General features: G+C 34.3%; 1 protein-coding gene across 2 annotated transcripts in view; it reads left to right on the top strand.

Moving 5' to 3' along the window:
• Positions 1–645: 645 nt before the first annotated feature.
• The window catches only part of LOC126974976 (ankyrin repeat domain-containing protein 29), a 59,365-nt gene continuing 33,612 nt past the window's right edge, over positions 646–26,398 (top strand). Inside the window, exons 1-2 of one of the 2 annotated variants that reach the window (XM_050822747.1) lie at positions 646–764; positions 872–998. In XM_050822747.1, coding sequence (XP_050678704.1) covers positions 987–998 — 12 coding nt within the window. In that variant the 5' untranslated portion in view covers positions 646–764; positions 872–986. Of the gene's footprint in view, positions 999–26,398 lie in introns of both variants that reach the window. The other variant, XM_050822748.1, reaches the window with a different exon arrangement.

Raw genomic sequence — 26,398 nt, 5'->3', positions numbered from 1 at the left:
AATTACGACTGATGAGGGTAAATTAATTATTAAAAACTCTTAATACATCAAAAGGACCGGATTGTGCAGAAATTCCACCAAGTTTTCTGGTCGCTTGTTCTGCATCACTATCAGCACCTATCATAAATTCCAGAAATAATTATTTATTTTCTGAACGTAGCGGACACATACACAAAGAAATCCATAAATCATTTTGAATTTAATAATTTTATATCAAGATGTATATTAGTATCTACATTAAATATTCAACGAACTATTTTAATACTCAAACATACCTATCTGAGGTTTATAATTTAATATTATCTGATAAACGGGAGTGAGTGATATGAGATTGACAATTATAAAGTTTCCATAAAATTATGAATCAAAATTCTATGAAATGCATATATTCAGAACAATTCCATAGTTATTTTTATTCGTAAAATAAAGTTGTTAAATGTGGACTTTATAGTCAAGTATAAGTAGTAGTAAGAGTAATATGTAGACTAAATGCTTTTTGTTAGTTGGCAACAGCGTCTGCACTGACATTTACCTGTTTTCGTTTGTCAATGTCAAATTCAGGTTGTTGCAGCATCCGACAGGGCGCTAGTAGCACTAGCAGTAGCAAGCAGCATTTGACAGTTGCCCTATGACGGACGACGGTTGACGGAATACGGACTATTACCTAGTAGCTAGTAGTATTTATTTAGTAATGCTGGCGGTCGCGGTGTGACGCGTATTGCGATCATAATTCAAAAACGCTATTTGTGCTGCTATTTTCGAACGTAAAGAATCCCGAGATAATACGATTTACGTGACAAAATAGCTGTTTGTTTTGGCAATTATTGTATTTTCTTAATTGATTTATAAAGGCCTCTACATATTTTTTTAGAGATGAAGTTCAAAAATATTGTGAGGTTTATTTAATATTTTATTTTTAAATTTTAAATCTGAGGACGTACAGTGATAGAATGAAATCTTGATTATAAACATATTTCGTGAACAAAATGTCTCTAAAGGTGAGTTTTAGTTGTAAATTGTTATATTTTTCGGATGTACCTACCTACTTATAATATAAATACTCCTTTTAGCGATAAGTAAATGTGATAATACCTACAAACATGTTTAATTTAAATCATAACATTTATTAGATGTAAATCTCTCTGTCTTCAAGGCTTCAAGTAATCATAACAGTTTCTTACACAATATTACCTCCGAACAATTTTATTGCATCCTTGAAGTTTATTATTAATTAGGAACGCGAATAGTGTTTTGTGCGTAGGTACGTATAATACATGTAAATTACATATTATTATCTATAATATATTTTTTTAATAGTTTTGTCTTGTCAGATCCAAGTGGGATCAATACGAAATTAGTTTTTGTCACAGATACACTTAATAATTGTTTAAATACGGCCAAAATTCACATAAAAGGCAAAAATATCAATTCAAGTTTATTATTACTTAAATTTATCAATCAAAGAATATTCCTGACCAACATTACATACTTTCAGTCTTCGACACACAGTATTCCTGTAAGCGGTAAAAATTATTCAAATTGATTCACATCCAAGTAGAGATATAAACATAATATGCTACATGCACAAAAACCACTATTTGTAAATAGGTCCAAACTTATAATGTGAATTTTAGTGGAAGTTGGAAAAGGTCAATCTAAGTATACAGTTTCCAAGCGAGATCACGGATTGAGGATGTACTGAAAAGAGAGTGAAGAGTATGAGGAAATATAGAGCTGGTAATAGTGGAAGAATGTCAGAAGAACTGAATAGCCAATGGAGATTCATTATATCTTCCTAACTCAGGGCGAGGAGTTTGATTATAATACATAGTCTTGACATAAATACTGTTACTGTTGATTTTTTTTATATATAAGATTTACTGCTGTAGTATCCCTTAGTTTATATACATTAATATATTAGTATTAAAAATAATTCTTTAAATATTGAGGCCTGATCAATTGAAACTTTGCCTGTGTCCCCACATGGGGTTTTAGGGACACCAAAATATTATGGTGTTTATAGCATGCCCTCTAAAACTGACCATAAATGATTGACCAGAGAACTATATTATGATATCCAGTCTTCAGTTCTGATTATGTCAGAAACATTAATTTCCTGTTGTGGATCTTTTCAAGCCTAATATTAAATCATAATATTGGAATAGTGTGTTAAAGAAACATAATTACAGTGAATGCCTTGCACAGAGTAGGTATTGACCCATTGGTTATTCTTAATATACTTCAAAAACTAAGCATCAGTTGTATATAGTACTATCAATATATATACCAACACGTGTGTCAAAGAACATTAAAGATTGAGCGGGCCATGTGCCGATACAACTAAAAAGGCTGTTAATGCTATAAGAGCCTATATTTGCTGATTATCCATAAGGAAAAAATGTCAAAGAAGATATTAAGCTAGCACTTAATCAATATCTTTAGTTTAAGAGAGTGGCTCGATTAAGATAATTGCTGTCCCAAAAAATAGGATTTAAAATCACTTATTGAACATTAAAAACCACACATGCAGTTCAATGTAATATCATACTGTAAAAAAATATAAATAAATAGCCTGAGGGTGTTCACTCCATTTCCAGTCTGTGGTATCATGAAGAAAATCATTTATGTTATAATAACTTTTACCACACATTTTTTTTTAACAATTCTTTTAAATTTTATAACACATTGTTGTAAAGTGTATATCATGTACTCGTATTATAGAGTGTATGCTTGTAGCTCCAAAGAAGCTTCATAATTATTAGTAATTGTCACCCTGTGTCAGTCATATTTTGGTGGAGAGATGTCTTAGCCTGGCCTTTAAAAATGTACCTAGAACTTTTCAACAAGACCCTCCAACTGGTCACAAGGCATGAACTACCGTATCTTGGCTGGTAGTCCATGTTCTGGACTTTATATGAGGTGAAGACTGGCACTCGTATAATCCAGATCTGAAGCCTTCTTTGGACTTAATTATATTCAGCTTTTGGAACAGGGCTCGCTCTGAAGGACACGTCGACACGAAGTCGCTTAATAAATCTCTAAAACAAACAATGACTTAATTTCCCAGAGAACAGTTCTTAAATCGATAAATTCTTCGCCAGACAAATGAAATTTTTGACATTAAAGTCAAAGATCTAAGATGAATTAATTGGTCTCCGCTGCGCTTCTGAAACTAGATAGCACAGGCGTAGTCGCAAAGCGCGGCAACTAATACTACGCCCAAGTATGCGTACTCGAGCCAGCCTCGAACAATGTGTGACGTTTACGTATTCTGTTAAACTTTGCTAATAATTGTAGCTAAAATGCCGGGTTCCGTAAAACAGTAAAACTTTGTAAAAATAATACTATAAGAAATACACTGAGCTTACATAATCATCAATAAGTATTTTATATTTTATTAATTTCAATGTAAAATATATAGTATGTTACAAAATTTGAAAGATGCCATTGAGCGTCAAGACGCCCTGCACACAAGCATCTAATAGTTGTCGTAATAAAAAAGGTATTGTTCTTAGATAGTGCGGTATCTAGTTGGAGCGCAACGGAGACCAATCCTTAATCAAAGTGCATTTCTATTTATAACAGAATTTATATTTATTCCTACACAGTATATAGTATGATTGTCCTGTTGTGATGCTTTTAAAAACAATAAATGTTTTCCTAAAAACATTCTACTTAGTACGAGTTGTTTTTAATATTATAAATACTATTATCTAATATATAAAATTCTCGTGTCATGGTGTTAAACATTGAACTCCTCCGAAACGGCTTGACCGATTCTCATGAAATTTTAAGTGCATATTGGGTAGATCTGAGAATCGGACAACATCTATTTTTCATCCCCCTAAATGTTAAGGGTGGTCCACACGATTATTTTTTTTAATTTTTGACATTCTTTTTTAATTTGTTTGATTATGATTCAGCATTAAAAAATACATACAACTTCAAATTTTCACCCATCTACGATCAACAGTTACTTTTGTATCGCGATTTTAATATGGGATTTTAATACAACGTTTGCTGGGTCAGCTAGTAATTATATATATTAAATGGCTTAGAGCATTTATCAGTAGCCACTAAGAACGTGTATTCGATTCGATACTACTAAAAGAATTAATTGACATGCGCAGGCGCCACCCACCTTGCCGAACTTGTTTTATGACGATTGATACAAGTCTTTCAACTGCACTTAATGCCTGTCTGTAATAATATCACCTAGAATCAACATTTTACCAGCTTAAGTTATTTCTTTAACTACTTTACTGGGAGGTGACTCGAGCCTATTGAAAAATAAAAATATTATACTCTACTAGCTGATGACTTCGTCCGCGATTTGCGTTTGAAAATTAACTCATGTCCTATTCCAGTTCTGGTTCCCGTTTTCGCTCCCGTTCTCAACAAATTATATGAATCTTATTTCGAGGAAGATTGCTACGGCAAACTAAACCCACTATTGGTATCGTTATAGCTCATCGATGTGAAATTCCCTTTTGTCTCAATCCCGTGGGAACCATGGATTTTTCCGCGATAAAATATAGCCTATGTCCTTTCCCAAGCTCTAGTCTATCGCTGTACCAAATTAAAAACAAAAAAACTTACATTCACATTTATAATATTAGTAGGAATAAGTAAAACCATGTAGTTCCATATTAGGCTTTTTATAGTTTTAGGAATACATTTAAATTCGAGCAACTTTATCATAATATCAATTAATTAAATTATTTTTTGGTATTTTAGCTGAAGCAATCGTATTCTTGATCTTTTTTAAGATTTCTAACTTTATACACCTGTTTAATAGATTTGTATAATCATCTCTGAGATTTTGAGTAATAGGAACAGGCATCCTTTTGTTTAAAATCTCACTTTTACATTGACACCAGGTGCCTTTTTGAAAAGCCCATTTGACTCACACTCAAAAAGGTGTAAATCAAATCAAAAATATTTTATTTCGTAGGTAAGTTATAACACTGGAAATATGTCATTTTTTCGTACAGCTCATTCGAAAGGCAGATTGCTTTTTTCAAATCAGAATGGTATTACAAGTTCTTATTTTCAATTAAATTTAAAAATCTTTAACAATATTATATTCAACGTCAAATACTAAATGCCTTACACGAGTAAGTCAAAAAAATGTAAATTACTTAATAAGTAATAACACAAGAGTTATTTATAGCGACGACTTGTATAGCCGAGTGAGTTTATATGATGAACATGGATGTTTGTTTCCGAGTCATGGATGTTTAAAAATGTATTTATGTATGTTTATATGAATTTATGTATGTTTAAGTAAGTATATTGTATTAAATATATCATTGTCTTGTAACCCATAACACAGGCTATATATGCTTAAATTGGGGCAAGAGAATTTGTGTGAAAAGTGTGTACAATATTATTATTATTTCGTACATACATATTATAGTAGTACATATAGTACAATACAGTAGTTGCATCAATTCACACATACCGTAAATAAAATAAAGGCATTCGAGCATTTTATTAGATTTTATATATAAAAAATATATAATAACTTTATATTTAAAAAAACATGAAGAAAATAAAAGAAATATAAAAAAAAACATGAAGCAGACTTCCCGGTGAGAGGATCACCCAGCCACTACAAGTAGCGCCCGTTCACGAGCATGTCATGCTCCAGCCATCGCCTCCCTCGACCATATTTTACGGAAAGGAGCAACCCGCCCCACGTCGCCGCCACAAGCAGTGGCATTAAGCGAGCATGAACTTACTAATTAGTGTGTTAGTAATGTTATTTTATAAAATTATCACAATAATTAGAAATAACTATAATAGCATATAATATTCAGATCATTAGTTAATTTATTTCATGCAAGTTAGTTGGCACTACAGCAGTGCTAACTAACAGTTGGTAGCATCATCACGGTAGATCGTGCCTATGGGCGCAAATCGCCACCTACCGTCAATTGTTTGCAACTATTGATATTTATGTTTTAGTTTATCGTTAAAATGAACGCCAACTGCCTGTCACGAGCCAAATAACAAAAAATAATGTTCATCTACATCATCATAGGAATCATAATTTTATTATTACTAGTATTATTAGTTCATCTACATTATCATTGTAAATAAATCAGTGGCAGCCGTTTGTAGGTCGCCTAACTTAATAGCCCAGTCCTGCACATTTAGTTGCACTGTGTGGCAATGCGTTCAGACGCTGAACTTGTTTTGCCCACGCCCCTGTCTAGACTCCAGGCTAACAACTTAATATTATTTTTAGATGTTTCTTTTAGTGCAACGTTCACAATGTATACGTAATACGTATACATACGAGGGGTGGCTGATATAAAATCTACTTTGTTAAAGAAAGTTTTGAAAATCGAACTGGCCACTGCAAAATCATATTCTATATTTATTCCTTTTTCAAAATTATGACGCTTATTTTTTTCGCTTGCTTTTGTTTTTTTGGCGCGGTTTTGATTTCACCATGTCGAAAGAAAATTGTAAAATGATGAAATTTGAGCATCGAGCAGTGATTAAATTCCTAAGTAAAGAAGGAAATACGCCTACGCAGATCAGAGAGCGCATGTTAAAGGTGTTTGGTGATTCAAGTCCTTCTGAATTCGTCATAAAGTTTTGGTCGAAGCAATTTAAACATGGCCGTGAGAGCCTGGAAGACGACCCACGTAGTGGAAGGCCAATTTCTGCTGTTACCGCAGATAATGTTGAAAAGGTGAAGAACCTGATTCTTGCAGATCGGCGAATCAAGCAGTGGGAGATAGCCAGAGATGTGGGCATTAGCAAGGAACGAGTTCATGAAATTATTCACGAACATTTGGGCATGTCCAAGGTGAGCGCACGTTGGGTCCCTAGAATGTTGACCCCCTTTGACAAACAAAGGCGTGTAGAATGTTGTCAGGCATTTCTAGACCTGGTCAAAGGTAAAGAAGAAGAGACTATCTCTCGAATTGTGACCTGTGATGAAACTTGGATTCGCCAGTGGGATCCGGAAAGCAAACAAGAGTCAATGCAATGGAAATTTAAAGGAGAAAAGCCGCCAAGGAAGTTCAAGGTTCGGCCGTCGGCTGGAAAACTAATGGCCACCGTATTTTGGGATGTCGAAGGGATTTTGATGATAGATTATTTGCCTAAAAATACAACAATGAATGCTGAATATTATGCAAACTTGCTTGACCAGCTTCGTGAACAAATCAAAGAAAAGCGGAGAGGCAAACTCAGCAAAGGTGTTCTGATATTACAAAACAATGCTCCTGTACACACAGCCTTAACGGCGAGGTCAGCCCTGAGCAAAAACGGCTTCACAGAAATTAACCATCCACCTTATAGTCCAGATCTGGCTCCCTGTGACTATTTCTTATTCAAAGATTTAAAGAAAAAATTGAGGGGTCGCAGATTTTCGACGGACGAAGAAATGAAGGAGGCTGTGACTGACCATTTTGACGAGCAAAATAAAAATTACTATTATAACGGCATGATGTCACTTATTTGCAAATGTCATAAGTGTATTTCACTTGCAGGAGACTATATAGAAAAATAAAATAAAAACTAGCCATCAAAGTCTTTTCTTTCATAGTTAGGTAGATTACTTATCAGCCTCCCCTCGTATATTCTAGAAGTAAGAGTAGATTTTCGTATCAGTGAAAATAATGATGTAAATATATTATCCAATATATAAAATTCTCGTGTCATGGTGTTAAACTTTGAACTCCTACGAAACGGCTTGACCGATTCTCATGAAGTTTTGAGTGCATATTGGGTAGGTCTGAGAATCGAACAACATCTATTTTTCATCCCCCTAAATATTAAGGGTGGTCCACACGAAATTTTTTTTGAATTACTGTGATTTTTTTTAAATTTGTTTGATTATGAGTCAGCATTAAAAATACATTCAATACACAACTTCAAATTTTCACCCATCTACGATCAACAGTTACTTTTGTATCGCGATTTTAATATCGGCAATACAACGTTTGCTGGGTCAGCTAGTATAATGTAAAACCGTAGCTAGTGAAATTACTGGGCAAATGAGACTTAACATCTTATGTCTCAAGGTGACGAGCGCAATTATAGTGTCGCTCAGAATTTTTGGGTTTTTCAAGAATCCTTAGCGGCACTGTATTGTAAAGGGCAGGGCTGTATCAATTAATTAAACAGCTGAACGTCCAGATCGTCTCGTCCCTTATTGTCTTTAAAAAATCCTATTGTTCTCTTCTGTGGTGCGTATATCTAAAAATATTAATGTAATTTGTGTATATATATATATATATGTATGTTTATGTGTGTACATGATATATATAAATTAAGATACTATAGGATAGTATGTTAATTTTTTTGGTTGTACTACCAAGTAAGAATTATCTTATGTACATATTGTAGCATTATTTTTAGTGCAATAAAGAATTTTCAGGCATTCATTCATTAAATCATTATTTAATGAATCTAGAAATGGGGTTAATAAAAAAAACTCGTTTCTTCAATTCAATAGGATCTGTGTTGTAGGAAAAATGCATCTATGTTATTTTTAACTAAGAATTGAAGCTTGCAATCGTCTGTTTGTAGCAAATAAAAAGTAGGTGACCGTAAAGGTGTGAAACTTGTCACGGCACGAATGTAATATGTGGGTGCCGAACTTATATGGGTGTAGAAAACCGATTGCTTCCTGTCTGATATGGCATCGAAATCTCTCCTCCATACGTAAGTTTTCACGTTTTTAAGCCAGTACTTACGACATTATGTGAATTTCCTATGATTTTTTTTTAGTTTTTTTCGAGTAGAGTAAAATACATTTACGTATTGAAGACCCCGAAACGGGGCCCATATGTCGGGCTCGGGTGTAAACACCCCGTACCGACTAAAAACCTCTGTGCTGATAGCCCTGAAGGCTTTTACAGCGAAGCCGGGCGGAGGTCTTGGAGGCCGAAAATGTAGCTCACTCTCGGAAGGAGACTCGAACCTCGGACCGCCTGCTCACTAGGCTGGATGGAGAGAAGATCACTAACGATCTAATATATCTGTTAGTCCAGTGGACATTGTTAGTCCAGTGGACTTTTATAGTTAGCTTATAAAAATGTAGTAACCACAGCAGTTTATAGTGTATTATTTGCAAAGTGTAAAAACTAGTATTAAGTATATAAAATGAGAAGTTATTATCATTACAATTTTGTACCCTGTCATTAACGTGTGTACTGTCTACCTACCATACATTGAAGTAAATCATTTCTTTATTTCATCATTTATTTATCAACGCAGGAGCTGCCTTCACAGCTACAATACATATATTCTAGGAATGTTATACCATTACCATATATATACCTGCAATTGTTTATTTACCTAAAACTGACTCTCTAGTCACGTAGTCACGTCTGGAGATATATGATATAACGAGAGCTTATCACGCATTTAGAAATTTGATTCTAATTAATTCCATTACATACCTATGTAATAGTATATGTCATATCTTTTATCATTTGCACCGAACTATTTGAGATAAATCAGTTAAAAATCGATCTATTATGATTAAAATTTTAAATTTATAATTTATAGTGCTTAATAATATTTATATGGGCAAAATAGTAACAGAAAACCGACTAATTCGCACGTCATTTCCCGTGAGATAGTCTCAATGCGGCTGGTGTGCCAGAAGGATTATCTCGGGGCTGAGTCACGGTAGCGCCCTGCGGGTCACATGGCGAACCGGTTGTACAACCTATTGGGACTATGTAGGTGGCTGGTGGCGACTCACGATCCATTGCACTCGCTTGCTAAATTACGGTTGCAGTTGCAGCGCGGGAATTTGCCACAGCAAGGCACAGTTCTCACGATACCACGCGTAAACTCGGGTGAATCCCTTTATAATAAGTAATAAGGGACGAAGCGGACATAACGTTCGATTGTTGAAAGACCCAATAATTTAAGCGGCACTAAAATTGCGCTCGTCACTTGAGACGTAAGATGTTAAGTCTCATTTGACCAGTAATTTCACTAGCTACGGCGCCCTTCAGACCGAAATACAATAATGCATAACATTACTACTGCTTCACGGCAGAAATAGGCGCCGTTGTGGTACCCATAATCTAGCCGGCATCTTGTACAAAAGACACTCCCCTAGTAAGACGTAGTCGATATTTTAGATTTTAAGTTGCTGTGCTTAAAGGCAACCTTGAATTGTCCAATGAATAGTTAAATTGAAATATTCTTTTGTAGCAAGAGCAACAGATCTCACTTTTAATTTAATTGTAAAAGTTGTTGAATGCAGTTTGAGGTCTATCGCTTCGGCAGAATATTAGCTGTATTTGCGATTGGCTTTTTACTTGTGTAAATCTGCTACAAATGCTCTGTTTGGTCCTCAGTCTGGTTATGGTGAACGTTATCAAGTTCAGTAATAAACGTGTGTTACTGCCTTAACGTTGCGTAATGAACAACGAGTAGGGCTGGTTAATTGGCACGATTATGTCAGATTAGTGATAACAGCTTGCGAGACCGCACTCGCGGGACCTACTCAACTAAGACCGCGTTCTGGATTTGAAACTAAATTTATATGTTATCTACTATCCAAAACTAAAGAAAAATTACGTAATTCAGTTCGTAAATCTCAGCGTAATCGGTGTACATACTTAAAACAAAATCCGGGTGTTCCGGCAGAAGTGAAAACTTGAACGATGTGCATTTTAGAATATTTTGGAATGATTAGGGAATAATTTCGCACGAATGGCTTTATTTATCAGTATAAAAGTACTAGCCACATAAGTGGCTAAATGCAAATATTAATTTATATTCTATATATAGTATAGAACTGTTACAATTATTTTACATTAAAAAGTTTATCTCTCAGAAAAATCAACTTTCATCCGTCATTTTAACGACATCACGTGTCTAGTTTAACATTTTATACCCATCCCAAGAAAAGTGCTCAACGCCGCATAAGAATTTTTCACTTCAAAAATACCATCGATCGATCGAATTGAGAACCTCCTCCTTTTATAAGTCGGTTAATGATAGAGGCTTTCATTTGTGCGCGCATCACGGAAGTGCTACTGGATAGATTTCAATTAAGTCTTTAGAAGTTTTATTCCTCAGACATTCTTAAAAAAATAAGTTATTACGATATCTTTCACACCATTTCATCATCATCATCAGCCAGAAATCGTCTACTGCTGGACAAAAGCCTCCTCCAAAAATTTCCACGACGATCGGTCCTGCGCTGCCCTTATCCAACGTATTCCGGCTATCTTAACCATATCGTCGGTCCATCTTGTGGGGGGCCTACCAACAATGCGTCTTCCGGCACGTGGTCTCCATTCGAGGACTTTATTACATTTAATATAAAGTTATTAAAGTTTTAGGAAACAACAATTTTTATAAACAAACGTGGTCAGTCATGTGTGTACGCGGGTATCAGCTAGTTACATAATAATATGGTGAAAATCTTAATTAAACTTTTCGCAAGCATTATTGGTATAAAAAAAAACATTTTGGAACAAAAATAAAATACTCAACTGATGACGGATAGCAGTTCATTAACATCTTTAGTTTACAAGTCAAATATTAGCCGAGGAGTCGAGTACCTATATCAATAAAATAACCGAATTATAAGTACGTGAGATTTGATAATGTTGATGTCACCGGTAACGACTCAAGCTAACCACATGTTCCCATACAACTGTTTGTCGTTTTATTGATATTTCAAATCAAAATAAAGAATCACTTTATTCATGTAGATAAAGAAACGACGCTTGGCTTCACAGTGACAATTTTACGGAAAAATAAATCCCCTTATATATACACAATATGTATTATGAACCTCTTTGTTGATGATTAAGAAATTTATACTTTCGGATTGATTATGCCTAGGTAACACTGAAAATGTTTAGAAAATGAAAAAAAGCTTAATGTAGAAAGTTGCCAATATTGTTTTTCGTATTTTATTTTCATAATATTATTAGTTATTTTCATAATAGATTGTTGACCGAAAACTTTCTCGCGTTAGGTTCATTTTAACGTGTAACAAGAGATTTAGATTTGCCGCCAATTCACAAAAACAAATGACAAATGAATGCAATATACTACATTAGGTTATCAAAGAGTTCTAAAATTAAAATTCAAAAAAAGTTTTCATTAGCAATGTTTTGTGTTGCATAACCGGCCAGTTCTAAACATTTTCAGTGTTACCCACGTATTATTAGGCAAGTGCAAATCTGATGTTCTGAATCTGTGAGTAATTGAGGTAATGTATACAGAAATTGTCATTTGGTTGAGTTGAATTGACGAAGTTCATCATTTAAAACGGAATTTATTTCATTTATATTCATTAAATACAGAAAATTGTAATTTATAGGCAAAAAGTATATATTACTAGCTGACCCAGCAAACGTTGTATTGCCATCATAGTTAACAACTGTAGTTAATCTACCAAGTACAGGTAGCTAAAATTTAGTTTGTTTTTTAACTCCTGAGAAAGTTAGAAAGATACAAAGATTCTAATTAGTTATTCATTTTAAACTATTCTTTCAATTTGGTTTTTGAACTGACACATGAAAGCAAAAACAAAATTGTTGTTATTTTTATTTAATTCCGAAAATTTTCATATTCTTTTCATTATTCACCTTTTAAACCTTCTCTGGACTTCCACAAATAATTCAAGACAAGCCTAAGCATTCATTCAAAATTAGCCAAATCGGTCCAGCCGTTCTGGAGTCTTAGCGAGACTAACGAACAGCAATTAATTTTTGTATATATAGATTCAAATAATTATTAAATACTGGAAAATTTTAAGTCTGTTTTATATAATTGGTAAATTATGCATGTTTTAATTATTATAAAATATTATTGATATCTTTTTCATTTACGTTTAATTCTATTTGTAAATATTCCGATAATTTTTGCATTCAATTGAATTCAATACTTGTGGTTGTTTAAAAAGTGTGTAACACCTATTATTAAGCCAACACTTACAATTTATTATTTATTGTAATAATATTATTATGCTTTTGTTAGTGTTAGTCGTGTTGGTGTTAAATAAAAAAAAAGTTTTCTCCACAGATGACCATCGTAACTTTTATGTATTTCACGCGTATATCGAGAGGAGGGCTGCCAACCGTACTCTAAAATAGAGTATTGTACCTACTCTATATTATGTAGGCGTACTCTATACTATAAACACTAATAGAGTATGTTAAAATACTCTTTTTTATACAATGCTTACTATTTACTAGTGCCAGTCATGTTATATTATAAATCCACACCTAATAACCAAAAATCTATTTACTGTTAATAAAAATCATAAAAAATACCTTTTAAAAGTGTAAAATAAATGAAACTCTTTTTTTTGGTTGTCCATACTCTTTTGTAATCCATACTCTTTTTGGTTGTCCATACTCTTTTTTGTAATCCATACTCTTTTTTGTAGTCCATACTTTTTTTTGGTTGTCCATACTCTTTTGTAATCCATACTCTTTTTGGTTGTCCATACTCTTTTTTGGTAGTCCATACTCTTTTTTGTAATCCATACTCTTTTTTGGTAATCCATACTCTTTTTTGTAATCCATACTCTTTTTGGTAGTCCATACTCTTTTTTGTAATCCATACTCTTTTTTGTAGTCCATACTTTTTTTTGTAGTCCATACTATTTTTTGTGGTTGTCCATACTCTTTTTGGTAGTCCATACTCTTTTTTGTAATCCATACTCTTTTTGGTTGTCCATACTCTTTTTTGTAATCCATACTCTTTTTGGTAGTCCATACTCTTTTTTGTAGTCCATACTTTTTTTGGTTGTCCATACTCTTTTGTAATCCATACTCTTTTTGGTAGTCCATACTCTTTTTTGTAGTCCATACTTTTTTTGGTAGTCCATACTCTTTTTTGTAATCCATACTCTTTTTTGTAGTCCATACTCTTTTTTGGTAGTCCATACTCTTTTTTGTAATCCATACTCTTTTTTGTAGTCCATACTCTTTTTTGTAGTCCATACTTTTTTTTGTAGTCCATACTTTTTTTTGGTTGTCCATACTCTTTTTGGTAGTCCATACTCTTTTTTGTAATCCATACTCTTTTTGGTTGTCCATACTCTTTTTTGTAATCCATACTCTTTTTGGTTGTCCATACTCTTTTTTGTAATCCATACTCTTTTTGGTAGTCCATACTCTTTTTTGTAATCCATACTCTTTTTGGTTGTCCATACTCTTTTTTGTAATCCATACTCTTTTTTGGTAGACCATACTCTTTTTTGGTAGTCCATACTCTTTTTTGGTAGACCATACTCTTTTTTGGTAGTTCATACTCTTTTTTGATAGACCATACTCTTTTTTGGTTGTCCATACTCTTTTTTGGTAGTCCATACTGTTTTTTGGTAGTCCATACTCTTTTTTGGTAGTCATTCTCTTTTTTGGTAGTCCATACTCTTTTTTAACCTTGTTTGAAATCAGATATAGGTCCTCTATTTCTGCTAATAAAGGTTGGCAGCCATAATCGAGAGGGATATAATGTGAAAAATAATAATCTTTTTAAATGAAAACTATTGCATTTTAATATTGAACGGTGTTAGTAACTTTGATACATCAGTTATAGTTTACCGAGCACATACCTAATTATAATATTGAGTTTTCGTTGTCTTGCTCGCAACAGCTGTCCTCGGGCGAATGGCGTCATTTAAAGTGACCTTGTTCACATCATCAGTCATTTCTTGTTAATATTATACTTATACACAATATTATAAACCATTCACATGGAGTCTCATTAATAATGGAGCATGAAATCAAAGGTAGCAAACACGGTGTTCATTTGTAAGAATAATAGATTCTTCAATATTTAGACCGGGCTATGAGCTTCCTTGTGCGGTGTTTCCAGGACGATACGACATGGGTACCTTCAAAAAAAGCGCGTACACCTTCCTTAAAGGCCGGCAACGCTCTTGTGATTCCTCTGGTGTTGCAAGAGAATGTGGGCGGCGGTGATCACTTAATACTAGGTGACCCGTACGCTCGTTTGTCCTCTTATTCCATAAAAAAAAAAATTAGACCAGTGCAAATATTATACCGTTTTGATACAGTATAATTTTCATCTCTCATTATTTTTTTTTCACGGATTATGTAGTGTTGTAGAAGTTACGTTATTCCATTTTAAAAAAGAAACAGAAACTGCTCGAAACTTCTAAAATATCTTTGATCATCTCGTAACTCGATCTTAAAGGAAACTTGATTTCCTCATAAAGTTTTACGATCGTGTCAAATCCAGACAATTTACAGTTAGGTACTGCTTTTATCCGGTGACTTCGGGTTTTAAATTCTTTGCCGTTTGAATTTATCTGACAATTTGATATGCTTGTATTATTGTTTGTATTAAAGTGTATAAATAAACTTAAATTTTAGTAGTTGGGGTGTAGTGAGTTATTTCTTTTTTATCATCGCAATTTAATTTGTTTTTAATGTACATATATTAAAAATACTCAAGACCCCAATCTGTAGTTATAGAGAGTACATACATTATCAACGTTTGCCAACTAGTTAGTTTATGTAATGTGAATTTATTGTCGCGGGGTAAAAGTCAAGGTTCCCCAAATGCCACACTATTTCAACTTGCTTCGTCCAAAGCTAGACCACTATCATGTATCCCTTCTAATAGTATAATTAATGTGAATGTAAGCTTGTTTGTTACGCTTTTACGCCGGAGCCACTGAACCGATTTTGATGAAATTTGGTACAGCGATAGACTAGAGCTTGGAAAAGGACATGCTACACTTTATGCTCGAAGAGTCCATGGTTCCCGCGGGATTTGTGAAAAACTGAAATTCACGTCGATGAGCTATAAATATACCAATAGTAGGTTTAATTTGCCATAGTAATCTTCCTCGAAATAGGAATCATATAATATGTTGGGAACGGGAGCGAAAACGGGAACCGGAACTGGAATATGACATGAGATAATCTTCAATTCCACACTTGCTTATTATTTTTGAAAACCCTTTATCTACGCGAACCAAGTCGCGGACTTCAGCTAGTAAAAATTACGTTCAAGGACCTTATTCCGACCAAACGTTTAAGTGTTTTTCTATTAGTTATAGAGTTAAAATCGAAGTTGTTTAGTCTTCCAATAGAAAAATCATTCTAGATATTATATTTATGTACCATATGAATTTTTAAGCTCTATTAATCGGCACATATCGTGGACATTTTGGTTGGTTTACTTACACAGCTGTTGCGCTGTAATACTGGTTGGTATCTCGTTACATAGGTAGATATATAAATACTTCTAACGTTTAGTGTAATAATACGCTCATTACGGGCAAAATAAATAATCTTTATATTAAATAAATTACCAAATTAAATTAAATTATAGCTTTGTAACGTTTATTTAACGTTTTGCTAAATTTAAATTAAATTAACTTCACGTTGTAAGTGATGTAACCTTGATTTTTTTTATGGAAAAGGAGGACAAACGAGCGTACGGGGTCACCTGGTGTTAAGTGATCACCGCCGCCCACATTCTCTTGAAACACCAGAGGAATTGCAGGAGCGCTGCCGGCCTTTAAGAAAGTTGAATGAGCTTCTTTTTTGAAGGTCGTGAAGAATGTCGTGTCGTCCCGGAAACACCGCACAAGGAAACCCATTCCACGCTTTGTAGTACGTCGAAGAAAAGTGCACTGTGGAGGACCGCCACACATCCAGATGGTAGGAATGATATCCTAATTTGTGGCGTGTCGGGCGAAGGTGGAATTCGGCGGCAGGAATCAGGTGAAACAGCTCTTCGGAACACTTCCCGTGATAAATGCGGTTGATTGACATGATATTTTTGTGTCATTCTCTCTCGTGTTTGAAAACTCAGTAAACATTGCAAGTGCATTAATAAAGTTGACAGATAAGAAAACGACTGTATTAAAACAAACACATCGTGATAACAAAATAAAGTAGTTTGCATAATGTTTCAACCTCAAGGTTGTGTTCGTTCTAGATTCGCGTTTTCCTTACCGGAGTCAATTTTGCTTTATTGTCATGATTAGTGAAATGTATTGACAAAATTCACCGGTCACTCACTCGGAAACTAAGTAATGTGTAAGCATTATTGTGTTTCGGTCTGAAGGGCGCGGTAGCTAGTGAAATTACTGAGCAAACGACACATCTTATGTCTCAAGGCGACAAGCGCGGTTGTAGTGCCGTTAAAGATTATTGGGTTTTACAAGAATCCTGAGCGGCACTGCATTGTAATGGGCAGGGCGTATCAGTGACCATGAGCTAAACATCCTGATCGTCTCTTATTGTGATAAAAAATTGTTTACATAACAAAACAGCGTGCTAGGATAAGCCGAAAAGAAATAAAACACTATTACTATGTACGTATAAGCTAGCTAGCTTTAATAACATTGTTTCATCCATCCATCCTAACGTTGCGGTTAAAGATAATTAGCCATTACAAAATTTTTTTTAGTAACCAAGTGGATGTAAATTAGAGATGAAACGGATATCCGGTAACTATCCGGTATCCGGCCTATCCGGCGGCCTTAATACTATCCGGCCGAATACCGGATAACTACCTACTATTCGGCCGGATAGGCATCAGGCCGAATTTAAAAAAAAACTGTATAAAAATATATTTTTAAGTAATTATTTGCTTTATTCAGTTAGTTTTAGTATCACTAAAGGAACATAATTAGTTTGAGTTGTAAATTTTTAATTTTAAAATGTAATAGAATAAAATTAATTAATTAGTACTCATACTGCACTAAAGGCAAGTTATGGTTCATAAATACTAATTTCTCTGCATTGAGAGGTGGCAAGCGGTTTCGCTTCTCTCAACCGAGTCTACTCGATCGTTCGCGCGCCGCCTACGCAAGTCTGTGTTTGTGTGTGCGATACACCAAACGGCTAAGTTCCGCCATATATCCGGCGGCCGGATATTCGGCCACATTGTTGGCCGAATATCCGGTATCGGCCAAACTGCTATCCGTTTCATCTCTAATGTAAATACTACGTAATAAGAGGCGGGATTATGTATAAAGTATAAAGTGAAATTTAGTTTAGTGTGAAACGTGCAGTGACATTTGACATAAGTTTGAAATAGTTATTAGAATATTATGGCGACGAAGTATAATCCGGATAAGTTGAAAGCCAAGAGTTGCCTAAAACTTAGTGGATTTCTCTCCTTTTTACATGATTATAGCTGTCATCTTTCAATCTATAAATGAATGCACGTTTCATACAATCGAGTGAATCGCTTTTTTCTTAGAGAGTTTCGCTAGGCTGTTGCTCACTTGAATTGAAACGAAACGATATTACAACGGATCACTTGACATATCGGTTGTCAAAATAAACAAGTACTTGTAGGCTTTTTCATATTCGTAGTTGCGTATATGGAAATGGTGTCAGTAGCTGTCAACACTGGCTCATGAATATTACGTAACTTTTGGTTATACACGTTCATTTATGAATGGCGAATTTTCTTCGCAGCTCTCAGTTCCACAGATATACATATGTTACAAATATTAAAACCATAAGTCTTCTTTACTTTAATTCCATAGGCAATGTTGGTTCTCTCTAATCTGCCTTCTGACAACTTAACCTACTCTATGTTCAGTAAGTTGTCAATCGGTTACTAACGTGTATAACACAAACGATCAGCAAGCCAGTCGAGCTACAACAGTTGCCTGGCATACTTGCCTTCTAATACCATATTCGTACATTAAGTGAAGTAATATGAAAATTAATTGTAAATTGTAATAAAGCGCTTATTGTGAAGACGACGTTTTACTGGCTCGACCTTAAAACATAATTCATTCTTGTTAAATACTTATCACAAGTAGTTAAAATTTGTTTGAAGTCATTCGTCTATAATGAGATATAATATAATATAATGTACTGCCACACTCTTACACAAATTATCTTGCCCCAAACTAGGCATAGTCTGTACTATGAGTACAAGACAACGATATATTTAATAGAATATACTTACAGAAACATCCATGCAACGGAAACAAATATGCATATTCATATAGTATTTTCTTTGATTAACGCGAGTGTTACACATTTAAATGTGTGCACCTATCGGGATTCGAACCCGGGACTTCTAGCTCAGTAGGCGGGTCACTAACCACTGGGCTATAGGGGTCGTTAAATATTAAATTGAACCAATCCAATTATTGATTCTGATTTTTTTAATCAGTTTAACTCAATTCTTAGATATTTATAGAACCGACAACATTATCCATCTCTCGATTTGTTGAATACAGATTATTGTACTCTCAATATTGTGTTGTAAGTTAGGCTCCTGTATAGTGTAAGATGGTGCAGACAGTCATACAATGAATTGTAATTTCATTGTGACCGTACCGTTCACGAGAAACCTTGAGAATACATTGCAATTTCTTGCTTCTTATTTCGTATTCAATTGAAAGGATTGGAAGGTATAATTATCATTTGTTCGAGGGGACATTGTGATAGTACCTATGGAGGGTAGAAGTAAAGAGAATCATCGGTGTATATGAGAAAGTGTTCGTCAAAATACATTAAGGCGAAGTAAGCAGAAAACACGCAAACATGGTGTTTTTAAAACAAGTTTTATGGTGAGAGTATAGCATTTCGAGCAATGAACACTTAATCCTGTTACACATATCCTTAAGTCTTATTTGTAGGTTGCTAATGCTTGCTGTTGGTCATAGTTAACACTGCCGAGCCTTTTTGAACTACCACTTTTGTTTGAATTTAAACAAGTTTTTTGGCATGGCGTGACGCATTTATTTGGTACTTCTTTCAGAAAAGTTATTCTTATAGCTTGTACTTTTTTGTGTAGGTTCATTTATTCAGATTAGTAGTGAATAACGAGGATTGTAAGCATATAAACTGTTTTCCATGCAGGAATTTTGAAAATATTGGCTTTGTTACATAGACGGCGGGCCGGCAGCCTGTCATATCGCTCAAGGTCGCTGGCATTTGGTGTCGCCTTAAATTAGAGTGGCGCCACAGTAGCATCAGGGTAAATCAAATATGAAATAATACTAATCACTCGAGGTGCACGTTTTCCTATAGTAATTCTTTAAGATTATATACTACAAAATTTTCAATAATTAAATACTTTAGTCGACATTTATATTAAATTATTTAACTCGGCATACTTCAATTCGTTTACAATTGCTACATTCACCTTACTTCATACCATACCCTGTGCCTACACTAGCGCTATTGTGGAAGTTTTTTGAACTGTTATTTACAGCATAAGTTGGACACTTTTTCAACTTTTCTCCCTTAATAGATGATTCTCTTTGCCTCTACCCTGCATATTTAATAGTTATATTTGCAAAATTGAATTCACAAGAGAAGCAAGGGCTGTCAGTTCAATGTCCTTTTACGGGCGTCCCCGATATTCTTTCTACAGATATAGATAAATTACTACCTTCTACTGTCAGTAATTAGTAGTCAATAATCTGAAGCTGTCCCAATATACCCGATAAGTCATTCTTATCTATACTAATACTAATAATATTATAAAGCTGCAGTGTTTGTTTGTTTGTTTGAACGCGCTAATCTCTGGTACTACTGGTCCGATTTGAATGATTCTTTCAGTGTTGGGTAGTCCATTTATCGAGGAAGGCTATAGGCTATGTTTTTTTTTTCAAAATTAGGGATCCGTAATAAAATTGCTATTTTGTAACACAAGGTGTAAAATCGAAAACCTATTTTTGCGTGCGCTGCAAAAACTATTGACAATAGAACAAAATGATGTACAGGCTATAATATAGGCAATATTTTATTACTTATAAAACTATCGCGTGAATTATACTTTATATGGCAAAACAACGTTTGCCGGGTCAGCTAGTCGCCTGATATTGGGACGCGTGAATTGAAATTTCCATACAAACTTCTATCGCTGGTAAGCTATACGTCCTTCCATTGACAGACAGCGTGTACGGATAAGATGAGTTACCGTCGATAAGTTTATTGGGACAGAAAAGTCAGCGATAGTTACGATTTTTATCTCAAGTAGGCCACAACCGGAGATAGACTGAATATTGGGAACGGCCGTTAATCTACACAAGATAACTGTAATTGATACTTTATAATGATTAAGGTCTAAAACTATCTACCGATACCTTAAAAGTGCAAACTCCTCAAATACCGATAACATTAATGTTCCATTGTCTTCTATAAAAATGCGTATTTTCGCTATCGTAAAAATTTTCTTTGCGTATGCATTTTTGTGCATACGGCTGCAGTGGATGACTGTCTTCAGATTACGAGTTACGACACAATGTGGAAGTATAAGTACCGGCCGCGTCGTATGTAGAGCGTGACTATCGGGCTTAACATTGTGATATGCTCACTAGTGGTTTTGGTTCATTGTATTCATTGTTCCTGGAGAAAGGGTTGTGTGTAATTGATTCTTGATCTTTGGGTTCCGGCAACACTCGAGGGATTTCTCTAGTTATTGCAAGACTGCATGGGCGGAGGTGACTCTTACCATCAGTGACCGGACTCTCGTACATCATAACGCAACATTATATTAGAAGACGGCACGGTATAGAGCATCTGGTAGGGCGAAGTTTAAGCACTTTATTGCAACTTTAATGAGGAATATCGTTCAACAAACGAGTTAACGACACCCAGGATAGGAAAATGCATAAATTGACATAATATAATCTATTTATTTTCCGACCTGGGCATCTTAACGTTATTAATTTTCCGGTGTAGGTATATATTTCTAAAGGGCAACGAAAACTTCACAGATGTTCTCACGTGAGGCGATTGTCCAAGTTATTATTGCAATTTGACATATATATATTAATGTTGGAATGGCTATGGAAAAAACGATGTGGTCAACCATTTTGGTCTTTAGAGCCAACTGAGTGATTTATGTTCATTAGGAACATAACTAAGAAAAATCTTTTATATTATATGTAAGTGAGATTGGATATCATACATCTATTTTGCAATAGTTTAATAGTTACTGATGAGTGAACTATAATATGCTTCTATAGTATCACTACTTACATAAAACTTTAATATCTTTTCGTAACGAAACCTACCACTGTTGGCCACTCCCCGATCAAATCAAAAAATAGTCACGATATTATGTATTTTATTTTATTATTCGGGTTAGTGTTTATCTACAGTGCCAAACAATAGTATTATGTAAATATCAAATAACGGCGACTGGTGGACGCGTGCGCATTGAACGCGTCGGCGGCTGTCAAAATGACGCGCGAATTGGTGTAGGGTGACCAACCGTTGTTGGTTCCAAAAATTTATTTATTTTATTTATTAATTTGCATTAAAGAACCGTTGAACAAGTTAATTCACCAAAACATCAGACGTGTCATGTGTGTTGGCATTTAGTACATATTACATTAAGCACGTGTTGATTATTTATCGCTTACTGCTTTACATATTATATATTTTTTCTTATAATTAGGAATTTGGTATTTTAAATGTCATTTTGGTATTAAAACAAAATGTGATATTTTTTCAAATACCATGCATAATTCTGTAGCTTAGAATGAATGAATGCCTATGCCATTCAGTCCCTGGTTTTGGCTTATGCTCGTCGCTAAAAAAAGATCACTGAAGAGAGTGTAACATTACTCTCTAATGTCTCAATAAACTAAAATATGTTATTATGTTTATTGAGTTGAGTTTTGATTTCTTCCAAGTTAACTGCTCTCATTGAGTTCGGAGATCAAAACAAGAAAATTAACAATGTTTAATCACATAATATTATGACTTTAGGTTTATATGTTATTTCATGGTATGTCATTCCGCACACACGTGTGCAGCTGCAAATCCAAAGGAATATGACCTATCATCTAGTAAAGCAAAATTAAAAATTTATAAAAATGTATATTGTATATAATATATACAGATTCCGTTTCGTTACACACCGTGTGGTTACTCTACTGTCCGTCGCAAAAACTGTAGGACGCGGACGTGACAGACGGATGTAAACAACTCTCTATTTCTACACCGGGCAATCGGTAGGTGTTCGGTAGCACAATAGACCATTACTTATACGATTTATTATTGTGTTTACATTGCATATCTCAAGGACTCGTGAAAGACGTTGATAATTCCAATCTTCGTCTTTTATATCCGTAGAGACATTTCAGTTCTACACATCAGTACTGGTACCTGGTGGATAGATCGAGGACTCCACCTATGACCTTCTGTCTCTTGGTCGTGTTCGCGTCATCGACAATAGCTTCATTGTGGTGTGATGAAATAGATTATTAGGTACATGACAAGCTCATGTCCTAGTTTTTTTTAAGACAGACAATTTAATTAGGTTTGCCATATTGCTTTAGATGAAAAGGAAACGAAAAAGTACCAAAACGACTAGACAGAAAAAAAAAATCTTGGAGTTTTAAAATAATAGTCTCTTACGTTTTTAGACTCCTGACGGAGAATGTTTTGGCCACTTGCCAGGCCCTGATGTGTAAAATGTAGATAGACCTTAACACGGAACTTAAGATTTAAATACATGTATTACCTACATATTATATATCCTACTAATATTATAAATGTGAAAGTTTGTTTGTCTGGATGTATGTTTGAACTTCCTTAACGCAAAAACTACTGAATGGATTTTGATGAAAATTTATAATAATATAGCTTACACACCAGAATAACACATAGGCTATTATTTATAAATTTACCGCGTCAATTATACTTTACATGGCTAAACAACGTTTGCCGGGTCAGCTAGTTTTAATATATATTACTATGTATCTCTGTAGTTTGCAGTCGGTCTTGTAAAAAGTTATTATTTTATTGAGTTAGTTATATGACCTAATCCAATCCTCGCATATAGTAAGTATACACATTATTTACATCAAAATATGCTAATATAAATCAAATTTTAACTACATATTAATTTTATCAATTTGATAACGATTCAATTTCAATTCCATCACCTTTTCTGATTTTTAGTTCGTCCACCATGACTCAACCGATTGTAAAAAGTTCGCCAAGCATTATTTCGCTTACGAGACGTACCGGTTTCAGATACCTATCCTGAAATAATAAAGTTTAGGATTTCTAAAATAAAAAATAAGTTTTAAAACTGCGGCGTTTTTTTCTGTAGAAGGTAATCGTCGACTGCATACTAATGGCAGTTTAGTATGCTTTCACGACTAGTTGTCGGGGTGATGGAATTCAATAATTTCCAGATAGTATATAACCTTTTTTTTATGGAATAGGAGGACAAACGAGCGTACGGGTCACCTGGTGTTAAGTGATCACCGCCGCCCACATTCTCTTGCAACACCAGAGGAATCACAAGAGCGTTGCCGGCCTTTAAGGAAGGTGTACGCGCTTTTTTTGATGGTACCCATGTCGTATCGTCCCGGAAACACCGCACAAGGAAGTTCATTCCACAGCTTCGTAGTACGAGTAAAAAAGCTCCTTGAAAACCGCACTGTGGAGGACCGCCACACATCCAGATGGTGGGGACGATATCCTAACTTGTGGCGTGTCGTGCGAAGGTGGAACCTTGTAATCGGCTTCTATTAGGCGGGAAGCTCTAATATGTATAGTGGTAACATGATATTGTAGCTCTATATTATCTCTTACTAGCCGATGCCCGCGACTTCGTCCGCGTAGATTAAAGATTCTTAAAAAAAACGAGCAAGTTTTAAATTTAATATTAAATTTAAAATTATCTCATGTCCTATTCCAGTTCCGGTTCCTGTTTTCGCTCCTGTTTCCAACATCTTATATGAATCTTATTTCGAGGAATATTGCTATGGCAAAATAAACCTACTATTGGTATAGTTATAGCTCTTCGACGTGAATTTCAGTTTTGTACAAATCCCGCGAAAACCATTGATTTTTTCGGGATAAAATGTAGCCTATGCCCTTTCCCCAGCTCCAGTCTATCGCTGTACCTATTTCAAAATCGGTTCAGTAGCTCCGGTGTGAAAGCGTAACAAACAAACTTACATTCACATGTATAATATTAGTAGGGGTTTACTATAACACAGTTACCGAGTTTGCAGTTGCAACTGTAGATCATCTGTGAAATTGATAATCCGCTGTGATAACGGTATGTGCGATTCTCTCCGCGTATATTTTGATTCGGTATACAGCACAAACAACCGTAATGTTTCCTGGATTTTATTTCTACTATACATAGATGAGCTTGATCGGAGCAAATCGTAGGTACAACTTAGCCTTGGAAACATGTGTACAATAAAGTATTTTATTGTTGTAGCATTTTATCGTATTATAATATTCAAAAGAATTGTTAAAAAACGTTTGTGTGGTAAAGGTTACTATAACATAAACGACTTTCTTAATGATGCCACAGATTGGGAATGGAGCGACCGCCTTCAGGATATTAAATAATAAGAGAATTTTGAACCTGCTAAGTTATATTTATTCGTTTTTAAGTCTTTTAAAATATTTTCACTGTGTTCATTTAATTTATAGCATAAGTTGTGAGTTGTGACGTATTATTAAGTGTTATTAGCATGAGTTGTTAACCTTTGTGGTTTTTTTAGATGCTAATTTGACCTAGTTTTATATCGGTATATGTAATATGATAAATAAATAAAAAAAATTGTATAATATTATTTGTAAAAATATTTTTTGACGAAAAAAAAAGAGAGTCCTCTGAGTTTGTTGCGCCCGTTCTTTTCAGGTCGGAGGCATTATTTTTGGAATGGGTGGTTTTTGACTTTCAATAAGTCACATCCTATTTTGAATAAAAAATTGAATTTGAATTTGGCTGCAAGTTCAACTCAAAGAAATAGGATGCACGAAGTGTTCATAATAATTTATCTTCATGGAGCCACTAACCATTTGCTATATACATTATAAAGTCATATGAGCTACACAATCCGGATAGTTCAGTTTGTGTATAAGGTATATAAAAATCATGCAAACTTACTATTGAATAAATAAAATAAATAAATAGTAGTTAAAAAAAACTAAGAAACCCGCTTTTTGTAGAAAACCGAACTAAAAAATTGAAAATTTATTTTGAAATTTAAAATTAACATCACTTCCTGCCTGTTAGACGAGAGATGAAAATGATATAAATTAACAAAAAATCTTATCTTGCAAATTGAGAAATGAAAAAAAATATCAAATTAATGTAAAGTCATCGGTCCTCGATAAATCTACGAAGTTTGAACGAAATCTGGCCGTTTAAAGTGGGTCAAAATACCGCCCTAATGAGTCGGTTACAAACAAACATACATACAGGTGAAGCTAATAAAAAGCGTGTAAAAAATCTATTCTCCTATTCACATCTTCCATTTTCATTTTTGCTATTGCATATCCGCTTCCATTTATTAGATATGCAATTAATTCCTAAACTGATTTCTTAAAAAAAAGGCTTTATTGTTGTACTAATTATTTCATGCTCTAAATAAAGAAATTTAACATCATATTATAATTGTTATAAAAAAATTCCAACATTATGTTCAAAA

This window comes from Leptidea sinapis, chromosome 34 (assembly GCF_905404315.1).
Source record: "Leptidea sinapis chromosome 34, ilLepSina1.1, whole genome shotgun sequence".
NCBI classification, from domain to species: Eukaryota; Metazoa; Arthropoda; class Insecta; order Lepidoptera; family Pieridae; genus Leptidea; species Leptidea sinapis.
The sequence above is the reverse complement of the archived record's forward strand: the minus strand, read 5'-3'. Positions and strand labels throughout refer to the sequence as shown.